This window comes from Melospiza georgiana, chromosome 4, assembly GCF_028018845.1.
Source record: "Melospiza georgiana isolate bMelGeo1 chromosome 4, bMelGeo1.pri, whole genome shotgun sequence".
Taxonomy (NCBI): domain Eukaryota; kingdom Metazoa; phylum Chordata; class Aves; order Passeriformes; family Passerellidae; genus Melospiza; species Melospiza georgiana.
In genome coordinates, this window is record NC_080433.1 from 27,609,178 (window position 1) to 27,632,811 (window position 23,634).

The 23,634-nt window shown below is 41.3% G+C and overlaps 2 protein-coding genes across 6 annotated transcripts in view; one reads left to right on the top strand and one right to left on the bottom strand.

Moving 5' to 3' along the window:
* The window catches only part of CHST11 (carbohydrate sulfotransferase 11), a 158,128-nt gene extending 142,003 nt beyond the window's left edge, over window positions 1-16,125 (top strand). For all 4 annotated transcript variants that reach the window (XM_058022733.1, XM_058022736.1, XM_058022735.1 and 1 more), the window contains one exon: window positions 11,281-16,125. In XM_058022733.1, the coding sequence (XP_057878716.1) occupies window positions 11,281-12,129 (849 nt within the window). In that variant the 3' untranslated portion in view covers window positions 12,130-16,125. The remainder of the gene's footprint in view (window positions 1-11,280) is intronic.
* The window catches only part of SLC41A2 (solute carrier family 41 member 2), a 61,955-nt gene continuing 43,991 nt past the window's right edge, over window positions 5,671-23,634 (bottom strand). Inside the window, exon 11 of one of the 2 annotated variants that reach the window (XM_058022731.1) lies at window positions 5,671-6,382. In XM_058022731.1, the coding sequence (XP_057878714.1) occupies window positions 6,374-6,382 (9 nt within the window). In that variant the 3' untranslated portion in view covers window positions 5,671-6,373. Of the gene's footprint in view, window positions 6,383-19,932; window positions 22,435-23,634 lie in introns of those variants that run through there. The other variant, XR_009114374.1, reaches the window with a different exon arrangement.

Here is a 23,634-nt window from a genome sequence, read left to right on the forward strand (position 1 = left end):
CGCCATCAAACATCTCAACATGATGAAACTTCGGGTCTCTACTGGGCGTTTGCTTAATTACCCAAATCATCACAGGCCTTCTGCTAGCTATGCACGACTCAGCAGACACCAATCTGGCCTTCTCCTCTGTCGCTCACTGTTGTGGTGTGCTGTGATGTCCCAGTTTGGCCTTCCAGGTCACTTTCCCAGGTGTGCCTGTACGTCTATCCCTTCCCCCTTGCCCCCATGCTGAGTGAGTCCTGTCAGTCAGGCTAAACGTTCCAGCAAGGCGTCGTGTGGTTGGTCAAGTTCAAAGGATGCCCCTCAGGCCCAGGGGTCATTGGCCTGTCTGGGTGTCATCTTACTCTGAGACCCTGCCCCTCTCACCTGGTTGGTGGCTCACCTGTACCTCCCCTCCCCCTGTCCCTGAGCTTAAAAAGGTGATCAGACCATGCGGTTATGGTTCTGTTGGAGCAGGTCCTCACGTTCAGACCTCTGTAACCATGGAATAAACCTCTGGACATTAAACCCTCCAGCAGAATCCATCTCCTTTTTCTCTTCACCATCGCCTGAAGCTATCCCTCCTGAGGTAACAGGGTCCCTTACAAGCCTGGACTTGTTCAGTGCCCAGCTGCAACCACCAGCAAGCCGAGGTATCTCTGCGGTGATACACCGAAGTTGCTGCCTTTGGCCCAGCAGCGAGGGTCAGACTGGCCCAGGCACAATCTAACTGGTAATATTGGGAGCTTTTTTTCCAATAGCTCACATATGCCGAGACGTGCAAATCGGCTGACTCATCCGTAACCTCCACGCAAACGGAGCCTCTTTCTTCTTCATCTGCATTTACCTACACATCGGCCGAGGACTTTACTACGGCTCATACCTAAACAAAGAAACCTGACACATTGGAGTCATCCTCCTCCTAACCTTCATAGCAGCCGCCTTCGTAGGATACATCCTACCATGAGGCCAAATATCATTCTGAGGAGCTACCGTAATCACAATATCATTGTGGGAAGGGACATCCCACTGTGTCCCATTGTCCCAACCAAAGGCCTGCTTGGATTGGGGAACTAAACACACTAAACACATAATTGCAGGGTTCCCCTCTCCTCAAGGGGGTTGCTAAAGCCCATGAATTCTATGTAAGGAAACCAGCTATGCAGCAACTCTCTCCTATTTCTCCTATTTTGGTTTCAAAAGCTCTGGGTGTGCTGCACACTGAGTTAAAAATTGGAAACATATTACCCTGATTTAGCATGGGACTGAGTAAATTGTATTCACTTAAAATAGCAGATATCCTGCTGAGAAAAAAAAAAAAAAGTATTTCTACTTGACTGTGTGACACCCGAACTGCAACCCAGAGGTAAAGGAGGAGTGTTACTAAGAAAGCCATAAATGTTGGCTGCCAGGTCAGAGCTGCTGAGGGTAGCAGGGCACATATGTCCCAGGCAACTCCAGGCATTCAGACCTCCTGTATCTCCTCCCCACGTCCTGTGCAGGGTTTCACACAATTTCTGTCTGAGCTCCTGTCTGGTCTCAGCTCATCCTGGAGGTGGATGGTGTTGCCTTTTCCTCAGGGGTGTTTCATTCACAGCACTGACTGGCTCCTGCCTGTATGGGTCTGCAATGTTTGCCAAAAACCTTGCTCCTGGAGTGTGTGGAATACTGAGATTAATGATAGTGAGCTTAGCTTACAGAAGCCACCATCCCACATTTGCAAAGCGTGACGGACCTGCAAGACAACACCTGCCTGTGTGGTGGGATAATTTGAGTCCTTTTCCCCTTTTCTGGGCAGATGGATGTTCCCAATGCTGGACATTCCTCATTCTGTTTCAGCACAGATGTATCTTACCTTTCTGTTAGCATCTATCCTGTATCTGAATTGCTCTTGTTTAGCTCTGTTATTACTTGTCCTAACCAGACTGAGTCCAAATTATTCCTTTCCTCCTTGTGGAATTTCTTATGTATTTTTGTATTTACGTATCTACTCTATCCTGTTTCCTCACTCCACCCAGTTTATCTCACCCCTGTCACCACAACTCCTTGCAACACAGAAACAAATGTCAGTTTTTCCATTGTCTCCTAGATGCCAGCTATGTTAAAATGTTGTTTCTTACTCTGTTTTTTAAGGGCTACTCCCAGCTCCACCCTGGCTGACTCCATGTATGCCCAGCCCAGTGCTCCTCTTTGTGCATCATGTGCTGATGTCCATGGCATGCCTTTTCCTAAACAATTCTCAAGCCTTTCCTTGAAAATCATATCTACAGCTCCCACAGTAAAGATGTAACAGCAGAGTGCAGCAGCTATAGGTCACTCACCTGGCTTTGAGCTTCCCAACCCATGTGCTTGTCCCTGAGTTTGGGTTGTACCAGTTAATGTTTCATCTATGCCCCAACAGTAACCTGGCAGTTGTGAGACAGGAAGTGGAAGCCTTTTTGACCCTGCTTGCTGTCCCTGCTGACTTGGAGACAGTTCTGCAAGCCTGGCCCTTTCCCAAGCACCTGTGGACAACAGTAGTTTATCCTTGGGAAAGGAGGGTTAGAAGGACAGTGGTTGTGTCCCTGTGTGTTACAGGTTCCACACACAGGTCTGGAGAGCACGAGCTCAGCCCCAGCCATCAGAAGTGTGAACATCTGTCAATGTGCTTGTGTTGGAGGGGAAAGGACAGAGAGCTTTCATTTTAAAATTAAATTCATACAATAACCAGACCTTTCAGCTTTTTCATGCAAAAAGTGATTTATCGCTGCATTACAGAATGAGCCAGGAGCAAAGAGATTCATCACGTGCCATCCTTTCATACCAGAGCAGCGGCGAGAAGCTGTGGCAGTGGTGCAGAGAGGTCAGGTCCCACCACAGAGCCTCTGACATGGGAAAGCAGCACAGCTCCATCACCCTCACCCCACCATGGCTGCTGAGGTCCCAGCCTGGGGTTTCATCCATTTCTTCTTGTGAGAGAACAAAAAAAAGGATTGATCATCTATTCGCCTTCTCCCCCTCCTTTTGTTTGGCTGCTGGAAAGACAGTGCAAAGTGCTCTTTGTACAAGCAACACAAAGCTCCAAACTCATTTTCAATAAATTAAATCCCAATAAGCCCACCAGCATGAAGATTGCTTGCTTCAAGTGTTCCCAGCTCAAGACTTCTCCAGCCCTTCGTGAAGATTTCTTACCTCTTACATGTATTGCACTTAAACTCAGTCACTTCAGGTTTTTCCTGCCCTGTGTTTAGAGTATTTCCCCAGAGCTTCAGAACAGCAACATGCATGTCAGCACATCCTTCACCCTCGATATGGCCAGGCCATAGGTCTTTATGCATGATTTTCCTTGGGACTTCCAACTTTTCCCTCTCCTTGTTCAGAGGAGACACTTTACAAGAGGTATTACATTTATTTTATTAGCCCCAAACCCTGTGTATGGCATGAGTCCTGATACCAAATAGTTCCTATTAGGGAGAATGGGAATGGACGGGCTTCCGAAGATGTATGGGATTATACAAGAGAAGGTGGTATTGGAAGGGAGCAGGTTCTTTTTTTCCTGGATCAGTATGTTGTGTGACAGTTTTAGCCTTATTAAAAAGCTGGTTTTCTATACAGCTGTGCCATTTGTTGTCAGTCTTTGATTTTTCAAGACTTTGCATCATTTAGCCTCTCTGTGGTACTTAACTTTCTGTCCAAGATGAAAAGGCCAATACTTAATGACCTATTTGTGAAATTTTCCCAGGCTAGTACCAGCATCTGTGCCTGCATGTGTGTCTGTTGCCAGGTTTTACCCAGTTCAGTATTGTTTTTTTCCTACCACCCAATTAGTACTTGTCTAGCACCTGGTCAAAGAAGAGTGAAGATCAAAGTTGATGTGGGTTTGGGGTTTAATTAAATCATTGTAGTCCCCACAGTAATGCTGAATTGTCTCACCCTTCCCTGCTGTGCCCTTCTCTGAGTGCACACAGACACACAGGGACAAAGTTGGAGACGTGCATAGGAAGAAGAAGGAGGGAATGTATGAAGCAATTTGTGATTTTTGGCAATACAGTTTTAGCAACTACTCTGTATGACTGTTTTATTTTCAAGAGTTTTGAGCCTTCTTTTCATAGCCCTGGTGCATTCTCTGCTATGGCAACTGTGGTTATCTTGGTTTGCAATTGAATAAATAAAGCATATTCAGCGTAATCTTCTCCGTAGGGCACTAGGTTCAATGCATGAAATGGAGAAAATAATAAAGCTTTGTAACATTTCAAGAGTTTCCTTCAGAGGATATAATTTGCTTCTAAAATGTTCTCATTTGGTAAAAATGCTCCTAAGTTAATATTAGTTTTATCTTCTATTATCCAGTCACTGTATAGAGACATTTTCAGAGCAAATTCATATTCCAGTTTGTCTGTCCACAGGTTTTCAGGGAAGATGTTAAGCATTTACATCTTCAGGACACACAATATTCTTTCTCTGAATATTAATTTTTGGTATGCTCCTCATTTGAGTGCTCAAACATTTTGAAAAAGTAAAGTCAAAATTAATATGCCATGAAATGTGAAGTAAATCAAAGTATGAAAAGTTGCAAAGCTATTACTTTAAAAAAATGCTGCAGTTCAGGTCAGTTTAATAAAATCCCTTTATTGAAAATGCAATTGTTCTTTTATATACAGTGTTTTGATTTGCACAGCTACAATTGTCTGACTGTCATCTGTATAAATCTGCACCGAGTAATAATTATTTGTGATGATTTGAGAAATGCTTGGACTGTCAAGTATGAAAAATTGTTGGTCCCCATTATTGTCTAATGCTGAACATTTTGAAGAATACAATCTAGAACTTGGTGTATAGCACATATATACACTAAGTAGGGTAGATATGGATGCAAATTGTAAAAGCCAAGTCTTAAAATAGTCTAAAACGTGTTTGTAACTTCAAGGCTCTCCATCAAGGTTTCAAGAATCTTATTTACACCTTTCATGTGAAAACAGAATTGAAAACATGCTTGCATGTAACCTCATGCTCAAAAATTCCCCACCCTTTTAGCATCTGGTAAAACAAAAATAATACTAAAAACCATTTTGTATCTTGAATAACAAACACCTCCTAAAACTGAGATGGTGTAATTGATAGGCTGGGGGAAGGAGAGCTGATAATAATTGAGATTTCAGACAACTGACTCTCTTGATGTCACACAACCAGGACCGTTAGTGCCACCTATAGTTAGTCTATCTGACAGTTCTCACTTGAAGACCTTTCTTTCTGTGGATTTTGAGGCTGCTATACACACTTCTTCTGAACAAATACTGTTAAGAAGAATTTGGTGGACATGAGCTCTGGTTTTATCAGTTCTGGACAGACCCAGCTGGGTGTCAGCTGGTTTTTAGTTGATGGACCACAGATGAGGGGAGCTCTGCAGCAACTAGTACAGTTCTAGCATAGGGCACAAACCAAACCTCCAAATATGAAGGTAACAGAATTAAAGGCAGATGCAAAGTCTTTGTTGAGGCAAAATTGAAGAGAAAAAACAATTTAGCAAGGAATGGGCCTGCAAATGCCATTCACGATATTTATCCTCTTTATTCCTTGCTAAATTAATTTGGATAATTTTGCCCTTCAGTCTGCCATGATCAAGTGTCATGTTAGCAGTCCCAGCATAGACTGGTTGTGAGCCTGGTCACAGTAATACAGAACTAGCTGCGGGTGATGCAATAGAAATAAACAAAATCCTGCCTGGTAAATGTGGAGGGTTTCCACCATAATTTTCATAGTGAGACAGAACCTAATTAATGGGCTTTTTGAGTTACATTTCAGTATTTCCATACTTCTATTAAAAAACTGCTTTCAGTGCAGGTACCTATGAATTGACTTGATGTCTGCACCTAGTTTTCAGTAGACTACTATATTCAGAAAAAAAATTTTTTAAAAATTCCCTGCATTTAAATCTGTACTTGCTGCTTGGCCATCAAGCTTGGAAAGGTCTTCAAAGATTACTTTATCCTGCTGTGCCTAAGTAACCAGAAGGAAATACCTCCCATCTCATTACTCTGGTTTACCTTGAATAACCTTTGCCTGTAATGGGTTGATGACTGCCAGCTGGTCAGCGTATGCATTTCTGGTCAGCATATTCTCTAGTGCTCTCCACAAAACACCCTCCTGCCCTCCCTGCACACACCCCCCCACCTTCCACTGAACAGAGGGCAGAGTGTATTGTACTTTCCTCCCTTGTTGTTACTTTGGGACTGATAGAGATGAGAAGCTTCTGCAATCAGAGTGTCCCCAGACTACTTTTTTCTTTTTCTTCTTTTAATGCCACTGAGCTTAGAAGTCTCCCACTGCTCATGTCGCTTCACTGTTCAACTCAGTTACTGCATCAGAAAAGGAAGGAAAACTTTGATCTTGACACGCGCTTCTTCTCTGTCCCCCTTTACAACTTCTGCAGGAAAACAAAAACATTATTAAGTGCATCTCTGGTGTCAATCCTTTCAGAGGAGAACAGCTGCTTTTATCAGATGTCTTCCCAAAACCTTTAATGGCCTGATGAAGTCCAAGTTGAACTGTCAGAGGACACACCTGAGCACGACTTTATCACCATCCCCACACTGCTCTTAGGCTTAAAAGTGTCCTCAGCCAAAGTGGATTTAGACCATTACTTATTGTGGTTTCTAGAACTGAGGGGTCAGCAGGGACCTCTCGTAATGAGCATGGGCACAGCCATCAGTGTCCAGGCAGCAGCTGCATGCTCACGACTCTGCTGTAGCCACATCTGTTACAGCTTTGGAGGAAAAAAAGTTCATGACCCCAATTGTTTTCTTGTCCTTTACATGGGTTTAAAGATATCTGTTCCTTGGATCTTCTCTCAGGCTGCTTAATTTTGTGGGGTATATTTTCCTCATTACCTGTGAGCACATTTGCACATTTTCCTTGGCCAGGGAGTCTCTAGTTTAAACAAATGTGTTTCCAGTCTCATTTAAACTTAACCATTTCTCCAGGTCCCCTTACCAGTTTCAGGAGTGAAATCGTTATGTGGCTTAAAAGCCCTGACTGTAACTTTAAAAGAAGAGGAACCATATTACCATCAGCTCACCCACTGTTGATATATAGTTTCAAAATACTAAATTGAAAATGCTCTTATGATTACCCTCCATGGTGCTGTGTAGACTCTAGGGGCCTAGAGCGTGTCCTTTGTGCAAAGGAGAGTTTGGTTCTTTCAGGGTTCCATTAAAGGCTCTCAGGTGCCTTACCTGGCCTTTCACTAGAGCAGGGTCAATATGGCTTTTCTCTCAGCCACTCCTTCAGCAAGGGGGCTGTTGCCATCAAACCTCGAGGAGAGCCAGCAGGACTCTGTGTCTCTGGGAGAAGCAGGTAGGTCAGTTTTTCTAGGGTGCATCAGGTGTGTTAGTCAGCTGCAGAAGAAATGGGCTTTGAAACACTTGGCATTGTTCTAAGACAGTCACTGGATTGGCCTTTTATCTTTTTTGTTTGTTTGTTTTAATAAACTGAAGTTAGTAGGATAGAATAAAAAGGAAGTCAAGCTTTCTATTTCCTATGTGGCCCTTCATCCATCTGCCATTGCAAAGAGTGCTGTCATTGATGAGAACTAGACAATCTTTTACTGTTTAATGCTATTTAATATGCATTCTGTGTGCCCCCAGGCAGGTCAGAGCACATGCACAGCTCACCCTGGGGTATTGCTGTGTACTTAGTGCTTGAAATGGCTTTTATGTCATTTCTTCATTTTTTTTTCCATGTTAAAAAGAATGAGAGGAAAGTACCACTTGAAAATGCACAATTACTTAAATGAATTTAAGTAATACAAGCTCATTGGTAACTGCAAATACTAAAGCTGCGTTTTTCCCCTTACTCTAAATGTCTGAAAAGCTCATTAGTGTTAATGTATGGGGAAGTGCTTAGCCTATTGATGGAGGAATGAAATCCGGAGCAAAGCACAGCTCTACAAAGATTCATCTGCAGATTAGGGTCTGAAGCAACCATTAGATTATCAAATCTGACCTTCTATCTAATACAGACCATAGAATCTCATCCACTTAATTCTGTATTTATCCTAACAACAGCACCAGAAAATTAGACACAGTGCATTAACATATTATAATGCAGCAATATATTCAGGCATTTCTTTCTTTTCCTTCCTTCCTTCCTTCCTTCCTTCCTTCCTTCCTTCCTTCCTTCCTTCCTTCCTTCCTTCCTTCCTTCCTTCCTTCCTTCCTTCCTTCCTTCCTTCCTTCCTTCCTTCCTTCCTTCCTTCCTTCCTTCCTTCCTTCCTTCCTTCCTTCCTTCCTTCCTTCCTTCCTTCCTTCCTTCCTTCCTTCCTTCCTTCCTTCCGACACTTCCTTCCTTCCGACACTTCCTTCCTTCCGACACTTCCTTCCTTCCTTCCTTCCTTCCTTCCTTCCTTCCTTCCTTCCTTCCTTCCTTCCTTCCTTCCGACACTTCCTTCCGACACTTCCTTCCTTCCTTCCGACACTTCCTTCCGACACTTCCTTCCTTCCGACACTTCCTTCCTTCCGACACTTCCTTCCGACACTTCCTTCCGACACTTCCTTACTTCCTTCCGACACTTCCTTCCTTCCTTCTGACACTTCCTTCCGACACTTCCTTCCGACACTTCCTTCCTTCCTTCTGACACTTCCTTCCGACACTTCCTTCCGACACTTCCTTCCGACACTTCCTTCCTTCCTTCTGACACTTCCTTCCAACACTTCCTTCCGACACTTCCTTCCGACACTTCCTTCCGACACTTCCTTCCTTCCTTCTGACACTTCCTTCCGACGCTTCCTTCCGACGCTTCCTTCCGACGCTTCCTTCCTTCCGACGCTTCCTTCCTTCCGACACTTCCTTCCGACACTTCCTTCCGACACTTCCTTCCTTCCGACACTTCCTTCCTTCCTTCCGACCCTTCCTTCCGACACTTCCTTCTTTCCTTTCCCCTTCTCCCTTCCCTTCCCTTCCCTTCCCTTCCCTTCCCTTCCCTTCCCTTCCCTTCCCTTCCCTTCCCTTCCCTTCCCTTCCCTTCCCTTCCCTTCCCTTCCCTTCCCTTCCCTTCCCTTCCCTTCCCTTCCCTTCCCTTCCCTTCCCTTCCCTTCCCTTCCCTTCCCTTCCCTTCCCTTCCCTCCCCTCCCCTCCCCTCCCCTCCCCTCCCCTCCCCTCCCCTCCCCTCTCCCCCTCCCCCTCCCCTCTCCCTAAAACCTGGGGCAAACAGCATTCCTGTGCTATATGATTTTTGATGAAAATCTGCAGGAGGAGAGATTTCAGCTTTTTATTTGCAAAAGGGAATTTGTATGTCTGTGTGTTTGCATAGGGTTTTATTTAGTGCTTTAAAAATTACTGACTGTTAACTAATGAGTATAGAGCTGGTTGAGATCCATAATTTCTGTTTTTCTCTGAGGACATCATAAATTGAAAAAGGGATTTTTTTTAAAAGAAAAAGTAATTTTCTTGAAAAATCGGTGTGGTCCTTCAGAATTGCTTTCTAACATCTAATTTGGAAACTCCCTGCCAGTCAGTTTTCCTAGGAAGCACGAAGCACATTTCACATCTGGCTTCTCATCACTTTGACTGTGACACAAAACTGCCCTTGAAGTGCACCTGGGAGATATCCAGGGGGATACCACATACACATAAAAGACAAGCCAAGCTGTCTAAAAGAACTCCACTGGGCTAGTGCACATTTTAACCACTAGCCAGCATTTCACTGAACAGAGGAGCAAAATAGATGAGGAAAGTATCAGGGGATTCAGACGAGAAGTGGTAGATGGCACTGTGCAAAATACAGAGGTCCCAGGCTTGGCACATACACACTCTCTTGAAGAAAAAGTCCTCCTGCCCAGAGCTGAGCTACATCAGCCCCTTGGTGTTGCTCATACTATGGAGACATTTCTCTGCAACCCACCACAGCCCAGGCAGAGGGAGAGTCTCTGTTGCTCACGTGCTGCAAAAGCTTTTGTTGCCCTTTGGGTGGGTGAAACTTGGACTCCTAGCACTAGTCTGTAACAAAACAATTTCTATTTATTTTCTCTGCAAAGCTCAGAAATCCTGCAACTGGCTTGGTCCCATTTTGGACTTTCATTTGGGTTTTGACTCTACAGTTCATTTGGATTCTGTTCCTTGAGTTTTGGTGGGTTTTTAAAATAGGAATCATGGCTAAGTACTGCTACTGAAAGCAGAGATTTGACCCATGACTGCAGGAACTGGAGGTTCAGAACTCCCAAGCTGGTGCAAAACCATTTGCCAAGGTTTTGCCTGGCATGTACTGTTTTTTCCTGGTATACTGGCAGGGAGAAAGATGCCTATAATCAAAGGAACACACATAACAGGTGCATAGAGTCTGCATTGCCTCAAATACTTCTTTTCAGTGTCCTGTGATTCATGTTAATTCAACAAGAAGGTACAAGATAAATACTTTTGAAAGATTCAGCATAGAAGAAGGAATCTCAGACCTCCTTGCCTATCAAATAGGAAGGTCAATACTTGCAATTAATTCTTGTCTTTGAGGCTAAACTCATTATTGAGCATAAGGTTCTTCAAAATTCACAGGTAAATGGTGTTAAATAAATGCAAATGACATTACTAACATCTTTCCACTATTACTTTGATGCAGTTTGTTCTCAATAAGTAATAAGGTATTTATAGCAGTGAGGATAGGGCTGCACAGAAAAACCTCATGCCATGCAGAGATACCTCTGAATAACCAAACACAGGAGCCCTGCACCAGCATGGTCTGAATGAATCTTCCTCTTGGGGAGTTGCAGGAATATCCATGGACTTCATTTATTCTGGCCATAGCTATGTAAGCCATATTCAAGGTCATAGCCAAGAAACAAGCCATGACTATTAAATTTTCTAACCAAAAAGACACCAATAACAAGAACACACAGTATTTTCATTTTGTCAAATTTTCCAGTGTCTTCCTACCCCATCTCAGCAGCAAAAGGTCCAACACTGCTGTAGCTGTGGATTTAACTGCAGAGTGAAGGCAAAATTTGTTTTCCAGGCCTAAGAGAAGCAGTGACTACATCTGAGGATGAGGGTTCTGTAAATGCACTTGCCACCATGCTGTGTGAGCACTTGTGCTCCTTAATATTATCTTCAAAGCAAAGCTCTGGATACTCTGTGAACAGCATTTAATCAATGTGTATCAAGAAGTTTTGAGACAAAAACAGTTTGTCTTCTAGAATAGTGTCAGTTGTACTCAGTCACATAATGAATTATTCCATGCAGGGAAAGATCTGCTTTTCTATGAATTTGTATAATAAACAAAAAAGGCATTGAGAGTTTCCCAGCCCTTTACTTCTGGTGCCTGTGCTTCCTTTGCAGTTGTCCAACACAGCAATTCTTCATCAGATCAGACGAGACCAAGTGACAGACACATGCCGAGCAAACAGCGTGTCCAGCAGGAAGCGCCGTGTGCTGACACCCAACGATCTCAAGCACCTGGTTGTGGATGAGGATCATGAAATGATCTATTGCTATGTTCCCAAAGTGGCCTGCACAAACTGGAAGAGAGTCATGATGGTTCTGACGGGAAGAGGGAAATACAGCGATCCAATGGAAATCCCGGCCAACGAAGCCCACGTGTCTTCAAACCTGAAGACTCTCAACCAGTACAGCATCCCAGAGATCAACCACCGCTTGAAAAACTACATGAAGTTCCTCTTTGTTCGCGAGCCTTTTGAAAGACTGGTGTCAGCCTACAGGAACAAGTTCACCCAGAAGTACAACACTTCCTTCCACAAACGATATGGCACCAAAATTGTGAGGCGCCAGAGGAAAAACGCAACCCAGGAGGCCCTGCGGAAAGGTGATGATGTGAAATTTGAAGAGTTTGTGGCATATCTCATCGACCCACACACCCAAAGAGAAGAGCCCTTCAACGAGCACTGGCAGACTGTGTACTCCCTCTGCCACCCTTGCCACATCCACTACGACCTCATAGGAAAGTACGAAACGCTCGAAGAGGATTCAAATTACATTCTCCAGCTAGCAGGAGTAGGCAACTACCTGAAATTCCCCACCTATGCAAAGTCTACGAGAACTACTGATGAAATGACCACAGAGTTCTTCCAGAACATCAGCTCCTTGCACCAAATGCAGCTGTATGAAGTCTACAAACTTGATTTTTTAATGTTTAATTACTCAGTGCCAAGCTACCTGAAATTGGAATGAGGGATGGGTTGTGGGGAAAGAGGGGAGATAAAGCCTGTTTTATTTAAGATTTTTATTTGTCATAATAAATATGGAGAATGGGTTATTTTGTAAATTGATATTTTCTTTTTTTGAATGATGCTGCGAGCAGCACAGTCAAAATTATTTAAATCAACTGTAAGAAAGGACAGCTCTCTTTGCAGGGTAACGGGATTGTGATGATCTAGCTGTAGAAATGAATAATACTGCTACACTGTTTAAACAAGTGTTAATTGTGTTCTGGTGAATTTCATTGATCTTGCATTCCTCCAGTTCTAATTAATGTTATTTATACTTATTTAAAACATTGTCTCTTGGTAGGTTTCACTTCAGCAGCAGAGATAGGATAACATGTGGACAAAAGGAGTCTGGTTTTGGGCTTTCCTCGATTTCCAGCTTGCTCTGGGTAATAATAATCTTCCATTAGGCAATGATGCAGGTAAATATGGAAATGGTTCTGGAGCCACACGCTTTGGGAAGATTGGTGAAAATAAGTTCTTTAGAAAGTGATGTTGCGCTCCATACTAGTACAAAATCTGTCTTTCTAGGCCTGAAAAAGAAAAGTAACCCAGATTTGGGTAGATTCATGGGTATCTAATACCCATGACTGAAAGAAACATTAATGTATTCTTTAGGAAGAGAACCTTTTATAAGTCTTAATGAGTTTTTGGAGAATACGACCACTCCCACTGGCTCTTAATTTGAAGCCTCCCAGCCCAAATGAATTGGGGATGGTCCATCAGAAAAGAATCAGCATTTGGAAAGTGGCTGTAAGAGATTTTTTGAATGCCCAAAGCAATTGGTATGAACTTAATTCATATCCAGGATGGAGCTGTGGGGACATCCATCCTCTTCAAGTCATACCTCCCTAATTGATCCTAAGATGGGCAACCAACTGGTAATGATACGTTGCTGTAAACAATCTGGGCATGTCATTTGAAAATTCAAAAAGTCATCTTCATGTTGATTCTCTAAGCATGCAAGGCAATAAAAAAGCTTTCATCTTCCTACATGATGGATTCATGGCTTTTTCCTAGGGAGGAGAAGAAGCCTTCTTTTTTAGTTGATGCCTAAATGCCATTGACAGGAATTTTTCTAAGTTCTGATGTGTTAGAAATTCATCCAAGTCATCTCTAATGTAACACCATAACCTTTTATCTTAAGGGGAATGTCTCAGTAGCAGTTGTTTTGTGTTTAACTGCTTTTTAAGATGGCAGATTGTTTTGGGTAAGCAGATAGTAATCTATGCACGGCAGATAAACAATGAAAAATGGTATTTCAGTGTGGATCTGTTAGTAGCTAGTGGGAGCAGAAAATCAGGCTTCTCTAGATGTTTGCTTCTAGTTGGAAGCAGGTGAGGGAATGCTCTGTAGCCACAGGCATCCACAGGCAGCTGATGGGCAAAAGGAGGCAGAGGATAAACTGACACTTGTAAAAATATAAGATCTGTTTTAAAGTTGATAGATAGTTAAAACAAGGGGTTTAACTTGCCTGCATGTCAATCTTTTGATGAAAACAAACCCTTTCAGAAAAGACTGATGATTTAAATAAACTCAGCTCAAGGCAGAGCTGTTTCAACAGTATCAGAGCCAGATCGTGAAAAATGTCAAATTGTACAGTAGCCAGTAATATCCACTGAATTGCATTAGTTTCCAGCACACAGATGTGATTAAAGAAGAAAATAGTTTGCATTTTATTTGATAAAAATAAGTTGCTGAATAAATCTTGTTGAAAAACTAACATAACAAACAGCAACTGAAGTCCTTTCACAATTGGATTTGGTCTTAGGCAGGATTCAGGTCATTATTTTCTCTATCATACCATACAAATAAATCTCTTATCCATTCTGGAACAGCCACAGTTTTCATAACCCAGCCCCTATTTATAACCTGGAGCACTGGGCCAGTGGCTGACAAGGGGCTGGCTGGCTGGCTCACCCCTCTGAATTCCTGATCCATTGCTAATTACTGATTGTTGTTTTACTTTAAAGCAGTTTAGTCTCATTTAGAGTGTGTGGAGCTATACCTCTCACAGTGGCCTGGCCCTCTTATGTTCCTAGTTCAATGGTTGTATGTTTGTTAAAAGAACAACTGTCTGAGGCAGGTTGCCCTTCTCCTCACAATACTTCATACAAGCTATTTGTGTGTTAGTTTGATCTTGCATCCCACAGTGCTCATATTTTGCTCCAATTTTCTTCTCAGTCAGCTCTTCATCCATCCAGCAGAATGTGATGTAATTTTTTTCATTTAAGACAAAAGTTGCTTCAGAAAGTAAATATTTCAAGAACAGAGTGTGCTTCCCCCTTTCTTTTTGTACTTTTCTCTGGCACCATCACCACATTTTTATGCATTCTGAAATATTCTCTGTAGTTTCACAGCTTTGAAGACACCAAACCTCTATGTGGTAGCTGTGACAGAAAAGCTTTAAGTGAAAAATGTGTTCAGGAGATATGAGGGGTGACCATTGCTCCAGCCAGGATTTTTAGCAACAGCTTTGGGTTGGATTACCTAAATTCTGGCTCCCCACAGAGGGTAGCTCTACGGGTGGATGCTCAGCACTGAGAAGGCTTTTATGTGAACTTCAGTGGGTGCATGAAATCCCTTGCTTTTGAAAAACCTTGATCCCAAACTACTACAACCTGGCTATTTAGTGCATTATATCTATTTTGAGGTGCTGTGAATGGGCTGTAGATCTGTGTTTAAAATGAATAGCTGACATGCTAGATATGATCATGTCCTGTGCAGTGAGCAGCAAGCCCTCACCAGCTCAGAGCAGGATGACAAATGCAGAGGAATAGCCATTTCTTTTGGCCTATTCGGCACGCTGTTTTGACTGAGCAAAAAAATCTGTCTTTCCAGTGCAGCTACACAGGAGGACATTCAGGGTTGTTCGTGCTCATGTCAGTGAGCTGGCAGCCACCACCTGCCGTGGGGGGCAGCCAGAGAACTGGGTTGGTTTTACCCTCTAACTCTCTCTTCCCTGGGTTTCCCAGCTGGAGAAGAGGGGCTGGTCTGCTCCTGAGTTCTGCCTCTCTCCCAGCTCCATTTCTGCTGTGGCCACAGCTGATCCTGGGAGACAAATGGGCAGCACAGAGCCACAGCAAAATGTGAAACACAGACATGCCCATGGGGCTGCAAGGGCCACCTGGGAAGCTGCTGTTGTAGAAGGGCGTGTATTAATTATGTCTAGTAGTGATAAGCACAGAGAGAACAGCAGTGTTCCTGCTCCCCACCTCTGTCCCCAGCCCCCTCAAAGCTGCTGGAGCAGTGATCCTTATCTCTGAGCAGCAGTTGCCTCCCTGTCATTTGACAGGGCCAGCCCTGAGCCCAGCAGTGCTGGTGGCTCTGTACTTGGCACGATACCCACAGCTGAGGGGTCATTCCCCCCAAATGGCATTAAGCACCTTAACTTGAGAGTGCAGGCTGAATTTGGCCCATATGAACATGATAGAGACTGTTGGGTGGTGGGATGTTCCCCCAAACCTGGCTCAGTCCATGCTTCAGCCTCTTCATAAACCATGTCCATTATGACAGAAACATGCAAGCTGCGTGAACCATGCGCTGTGTAAGACAAGTGAAATAAATAATCCACTAGCAGAAGTGCTTTTAGAAGTAAGTTGACCCCAGATGTTTTAGGGTTTCACTGTAGTCTGCTGCACTTTTCAGGTACAAAAAGGGACTGTCCTTACTATTACTCTTGTTACAGAGAGTGTTATTTTCTTACATGCATGCACAATACAATGTGTACGAATAATTTAACATCAAGTGGGGTTGGATTTTTTTTTAATCTATTTGTATGCAGTAGAAGGCTTGTTGTAGAAAAGTATCTCCTTATACTTAAATATACTGTTAATAAAGCAAAAAAGATAAATTACACATTGCCAACACAAGTGTGACCTGCTCATGAGTCTTTCCTTAAAAAAGCCATTCAAGCCTGATTATTTTTCTAAGTAACTTCAATTAAATTGAAGAAAGAAAATTCCTCTCTGTGTGCTTTATTTATGGCTCATTCTTTCAGGGCGGATTTTTCAGGGTGGGATTTTTGTCCGCATAGCTTTGCTTTCTTACCTGCCTTATTGTATATTATAGGCAGGACACACTGAAAACTCAAAATTATCTACTCCTGTGGAGTAGGAGAAATCCCTTGGTGGGGTTCAGTGGGCAGAGCAGCCAGGGAACCGAGACCAGGGAAGCAACAGCTGCAGAACTCAACCATGGACAGAGGGAGGGAGCTGGGGGCTTTACAAAATTGAAATCACTTGCATACAAACCCAGAAACTTCCATTTTTGGGGTAATGGAGTAAGAAATGGCCTCTCTGCACAGCCTTGGGTGCACAGCTTTTATGTGGTTTCCTTCATTGCTTGTAAGATAGTGGAAAGAAAAGACCAGTCTCTCATACTGCCACAGAGACTGAAAAAACTGGATTTGCACCAGTGAAGGAAACTTGAAGATCTGTCCTTTTGGCCTCAATTTTTCCATTAAATAACCCCAAATTTACAAAATCCCTTCCTATTTATATCCAGCAGCTGCCCCGTGGTACTGGCCTCAGGAAGCTGCTGTAGGACAGGAGAGCTGGCAGCAGCAGGGCTGTGGGCAGCATCCTGGCACTGGGAGATGGATAGGGAGCACTGCAGGGTATGACAAAGTGACAGGATCCTGCACAACTGAAGTGTCCTCTGGCCCAAATAAGAGATTAAGTCCAGTAGAGATGATGCAAAGTTTGAAGAAAGACTGTTCTTGTGGTCATAACCTGCTCCCTGTGCAGGCATGAACTCCAGTACTTCCAAACCTTTGGTTGGATAAAAACACGTATCATTCAATTCCATCATAATTATGAAAGAATTTAAAATGTGGAGAATGGGAAGGAAAAGAGAAAAAAATCAAGCACGTTCAGCCAGCAGCAGAGCAGCAATCAGGGCATATGCTTGCCAACCAGCAGCACCATGCCTTTCTCACTAGCTGTATTACACATCATCACGTACCAGACTCCTGAAGCCACCCAAAAATAAAATATCTTGCTTTTCCAGTTGCACTTACAACTTTGCCAAGATTGAAATTTTTGAAATATTAGAGTCTGGTTTATTCCTCAGTGCACTGGAAGACGTACCCAAATGCCACCTCCCCAGATTGCATGCTAATCAATTTTATAAAATCTATGTTAAAAGAGTAAAATCAACTTCATCTTCTCTATTGGCATGACAAGAAGCCACCTGTTTCCCCTATTACTTGAAATGTCACTCTACTGTTGTGCTCGAGCCTCTGGACTCTGAGATTCAACTCACTGTCAATAAAAACCTTCTGCTTGGCTAAGTCAGAGACATTAAGGACCTACAGTAGCGACTTCTTCATGGAGGAAAACATATAGAAAATATTATTTCTTTATACATTATTTAAAATATATTTTGCCAATATCTTAATAAGATTACTGATTTTGACATTGACTGTCCCTATTTTTTTAGTAAAAGCAACCTGAGCTAACATTCCTTTAGGAGCACACATCCTAGCACTATGCAACAAATGGACAGATCATTTTGGAAAATGAGACATAGCACTTGCAGTAAAATTAGGTGGGTTTGAAAATCTCATTTCAATCAGAGTTTTTAATTAAAAAACAAGCAACCAGCAAAGCTGTTTTCCTCAGTCAGAGAAAAAAAATCAATCCAAAGTTTATTCCCCGGTTTCTCTTTTTTTCACTAATACATAAAGCTGTCAGGGTAACATACAGCTGAGTGATAACAGCTTACCCATTAGGCTTTGGCTTGTTCTAAAAACTAGAATTTTACTGTGGCAATTCATGCCTTTTTAGCAGAAAGAGGTCTCTGTGCTGTCAGCAGGTATTTGCAGTCCTACAATCAAGTCAAAATCCGCAACCCACAGCAGCCCGAATTTCCCATAAAAGCTTGTGCAAAGTCAGGGTTTAACCTTTATCTAAGCCTTTCTTAGGCTCAATTTATTCAGACTTCCTTTAGCAGATAACTATTCTAGCTAAAACTGATTTAGTTTTATGTTTGAAGTAGAGGGTTTTTTTTAAAAAATGATTGCTCTATGAATGAAATCAATCACTGCATTTTTTACTACATTTTAAACGTCAAGGAAATTAATTTAGATAGAAAGGTCAAATCAGAGCAAGCAGCCATGCTGTCGAGAGACAACCACTGTGTCCAGGTAAATGCTGAGACCTCCATTGAAGAAAAACAAAACATATTCCTTTCAGGAATAACAGCTATTCATGATTTATTAAGACATTTGCCTCAGTTATATGGAAGGACATAACAACTTCACTAGCTTGAATTAATTTTACAATGTGCTTTTCTAGTTTATCGTAGAAATGTTCCTGCTCTGTATGCAATATGATTTTACATGCCAGATGTAGAATTCCCAAAGCAGCTGCTTTCAAAGCCTCCTTTTTTCCCTTCAAAAAAATCAAAAACTAAATCCACAAATTTTTAATGAAAAAAGTTCTTGGAGTCAATGGTGCAAAGATTAGAAGGAAGCACAGGTGACTGCAATTCAGGTGAGAAATTAAGTCTGTATAGCTATGGAAAAGCGGAAATAGCCCTCCTATTCCTGCAAACAGGACACAACTGAGAGCATACAGAAAGGTGAATGGGTCTGGCCTAGTCTACAGAGTTGTAAGCCATATCTTCCTAAAAGCAGAAGAATAGCGGGGGAAAATCTCCTTTTATGTGGGGCAGGAGTTTTCTTTATAGGTATGGACAGGAGAAAATGGATTACAAGTTGATATCCTTAGATAAGGATATCCTTAGATAAGGAGCAGGAGATTTGACCATGACCAGAAAAAGACAAGATAACTAAAAATGAGCTTTTGCTGAACAACACTTCAATTCCATAATATGACAGAAAACTGTATGCAATGTAGTTAGAGCTGAATGAGAATCAACAACCAAAAAGGTGAACATTCATTAGTTTTGTCTCATGTCATTGTGAGAGAGTTCCTATGGTAATAGGATCTCTTTCTCCTGCTTGTAATGCATGCTAAAAATGTTTCTTTCTCTTAGTGCCAGTCTAAAAGCTACACAAATTCCAGAGGTATGTGTGCATTCACCAGCGCTTTAATGCCAAGGCTCTACAGTCAGGCTCAAAGCAGGGGGTTTATTTCTCCCTGAGGGGTCAACGCTGTTGCAGCTCATGTCAGTCTCATGTACAGGGCACGTAACCAGTGTGGGGTCTAACAGAGCTGCATTTCCTGCACTTTGGCTCAGTAACTTTACAGTGCTTCCAAAACGTTGGGGTTTTTTTTTAAATGAAGCAGCTTTCTAATGTGGTAATATAGCAAAGGCCAGCTAGAAGTGAAGCCAGGGAATAAGTATGTCTTTTTGGATCTGAATTCAAAGAACTTAGATCTTTCGTTTTGGACAAATGACATGCAGGTTTTTTAGAAGTTTCTTTTTTTCAAAGGCCTTGCTGTCTGCTCTTACAGGGGGACCACAGTCCCCATACACATGTGGGGACTTACATACTACCATAGTACTTAGTGGCCTTACTGGGTTGGGACTAAAGAAGCTGCAATAGCAAAGCATGAAGATGAAATGAATGAAAGAGATAGAGCTGATCAGCCAATCCTCATGTATCAGACAAATACAGAGCTTGCTTTTGTCTCCAAATCATCCAAACTTTTCTCCACAAATTGGCACCTGAGCTGATCCCAGTTACCTAAATGTGGTCAAGCTTAGAAAGCTCACTCGGATTCTGGAAATCCTCCAAACTCCAGAGGTACTAATCTCTTTTAAGTGAAAGCTACCCTTCATCTCCTTAGAACCAGAATTAATCAGACATATCAGTTTTCCTTTTTAGCTAGTAAAAATTGGTTCATTCTTCAAAACAATTGGCATGAAGTATGTTCTGATATTACTCCAGAACTCTGGATGCTATAAGGTAATAAAATAATTAGTTCTGTCAGCAATGAGAGAACAGAAACAAAAAGGGGGGAAAAGGGCTTTGGATAATTTAAAGTTAACCATAGTATGAGGATTCAGAGGAAAATAGTGGATGATTGCTTCTCAAGTACAAAACAAGTATTGTTGTTCATAACTTTTGAAATACCATTCAGAATGTCAGATTTATTAAAATACTATTCTACTGTACATGGGACAAGGCAACAGTTTCATTAATTTGAACCAAGAAGTGAGAGAAAAAAGTTATTAAACAGACAAAATCTTTTAAAAGATCCTATTCATAGTAAAACTTCAACTGTAAATCTGAGAACTTAGCATTATTAAATCCTGAGAATCTATTCAGAAAGTGTCCACCATATAATTAATTCAGGATTTCACTTGCACCCCATTTCACTTGCAAAAAGTGAATTTAGAATTAGAATTATTCAAGGAAATTCAGATTTAGAATTATTCAAGGAAAGCACTTCCTCTAGCTTTTAAGACCTTAAGCAGCTCTTGAGGAGGAAACAATCTCCCAAAAGTGCAAGTTGAAGAATGCTAAGTAAGGAAGAAGCATACTTCAAGTATAGTTTGGACTGAGAAATAAAAGCAAAAACAGAGAATATGATGAACTAGCCTGCATATTAAATAAATAACTAGCAGGACTTGAAACCAAGACATTTTTTTGACATTTTTTTAGCTGCAGAGAAGGTAAAGCCCACCCAGTCCAGCCAATGCTGAATGACTCCCGCTTTTGAGTACCCACCCAATCTTGTATATTTAGTAAACATACTTGTTCTTAGCTTTAACTGTGAATTATTCATGTCTTGCTAATATTGGATTCCCCAGAGTATTCATGCACAGCATGCAGGATGATCAAATTTTCATTAAATTTAACCAAAAGACTTTCCTTTAGGACTATCAGAATGAGGCTTTAATGACAAAACACACTTTTTTTTTCCTAGTTCTTTACTGACCTATATATAAAAAACACTGTTTATTTAACTCCAAATACATATGAGAAAATGATAATCCTAAAGATTACTAAACAACAGACTGAAGTGATTGGGAATGGATTAGAAAACACAAAACAGTGTATGGTATCACAAAAAATCTAGTCAAAGAAAGAAAAGAAAAATCCTACTAAGAGACTTCACAGTACTTCCAGTCCTTCTAGTACTGTTTGTGAACATTACCTTACTTTTTCCAAAGAAGATTATAATTCAATTATCATATTCTGTTGCCATTTTCTGCACCTCTAAAGAGACTATCTCATTTGCAATAGAAATTTTACCATTACAATAATAATAAGGAATTTCCAACACTTCATTTCACAGAGCACTTATGCTACTGTTTCATGACATGTATTCTGAGGCTATTCTTGCATTTAAGAGAGCTTTTAGTGACGCTCACAACTGAAGCAGCAAATACATTAAAAAGATGATAGGTCTCATTTTGAATCCTGATTCTGCAAACTGTACTGCATTTGTAAAGCCTTAAACCTCATGCTGTTCTAATCTTTATATGAGAAAAGTCTAATTTTGTTTGCAAATTGTAAAAAGGAGGGAAATTCATTTGCTGCTCACCAGTTTCTCATCAATATTCTAAAAATCCCAGTGAAATTAATATATTAAACATGGGAGTGGGAGATAATTTTACCAATTAAAACATTACAGATTAAGACAAGATGTACAGTAATGCTGTAAAAATCAAAATATTGATCTATATATGTTAAAAGAAGAATCCTCCCTTATATCAAACAGCATAATAAAGCAGAGGAACAATCCTGGCTATATAATTACTCTAAAAAGGAGCTGGAGTCATTCAGTAACACACTAGAATGATAATTTTCAAAGCATTACACAGGAAAAGAAAACACCTATGGTATGAAACACTACTGACTCCACATTTAAAAGCTGCACCTGACTGTACTTTACAAATAAGATTATCCCTTTTTATGCACACTCACAGAGCCATTGAGATGGCCACAGAGTCCTTCAGAATGGAAAACAACACACATTTCAAATAACCCGCCTGTAGTTCTACTCCCCTTAGAGATATTTCTGCAGTAGAGGAAAAAAAATAACAGACAATAAGAAAGGCCAAACAAGACAACCCCAAGAGTTGCTCAGCACCAGGTTACAGACAGTAACTTGTAAGGCAAACCACCTGCAGCTTCTGGCTGGTCTAGCTCATCAGCAGAATGAAAATGGAACAAGAAGTTCCAGGAGGAGCTTTAGGATGACCCACAACTTAAAAGAGGTGAATGAGATGATAAAAGCAAGAATCGAAGGAAGTGCTCCATGCTGACTCAAAAGCAAAGAGATGTGAACCAGCCATAGCCCTACTTGGGCAGATTATAACAGAAGTTTTGAAAGAATCTTCTGGCAGCCTGAAAGGAGGAAAGGACTTAATGAATTTTAATACCAAGTGTCATCATTTTATCTGCAAGATTATAAAATATGGCTGTTTTGATAAAAAGAGACAATAACATCTCAGGATGTCCCTTTCAATTCTATGTTTTAAGCGGTACAAAAAGCACACAATTTGTCTCTGACAGAATTTCTGCTAACATTTCTTAGCCACATATGAAGTAAAGTAATTCATTATTACTGGGCTTTTTTAAAAAATCAAGTAGGTGGAACGCTGTGAAGAGATTGACTTGACTAAAATTAAAATTGGTTAAGGGTGTTCAGCTTTTGAGTACTTGAAAAAATTCTCTGGTATCCAAGCACTCTTTTGTGCCACCTCCCATCTTATCCTCACAGCTGGAATACATGAAATGTGGTAAGAGTTGTTTGCCTTCTTAACACAAGGTAGCAGACTTTGTGAAGCCTCTAAATCCCTAAAATGCTCCTTTCATATAGGAATCAAACCCCTTGGACATCATAGATTATTTATTCCTTGGTTTTCTGGACGTCAAGGTTTTTCCTGTTTTATCAGTGTCACACTTCTTTCCTCACAAAGTTCCTCTTTAATCATATGTAAGAGCATTCTTTTTTTCTCCCTCACTTCCACCCCTCCCTAAAGTATCTCTTTTTATACCTCTTCCCTAAATCCTTTCAACACAAGTTATATTTTTCTTCCCTTCCTGAGAAACACGTTTGGCTGCTCCTTTTGATTCTTTTCTCCAAATAACTTCCTTCTGTTTGCTCTTGCCTCTAATAATGAATGCTTTGTGAAAGTCTGCACCTTTTTCTTCCCCACAAAATGGGTTTTGCTCTCTCAACCATGCAATGCTCTCTCAACCCTTTTTTGAACTAACACATTTTTCCATTATACTTCCCCATCACTTATTGTTTTCAAGACCAGATAATTTCAGTCTGGCAATACACTTCCCTTTTTCAAATTTTACTTAATTTTACTCATGTAACATTACCACTTTGATGATCTAAACAGTCACTGTACCAACAGTTGCTTATTTACTGGGGAAATATTTAGGATACTGATCACTAAGGATACTGCCATACTACAACTCCCTCATGCATTGGATGTGACAAGATCACATGTATCTCAAGAAATTTTAATTTTTAAGAATCCTACAATTCATTTAAAAATTACCCTAAAGTCCAGTAACTACAATAAGTGCATG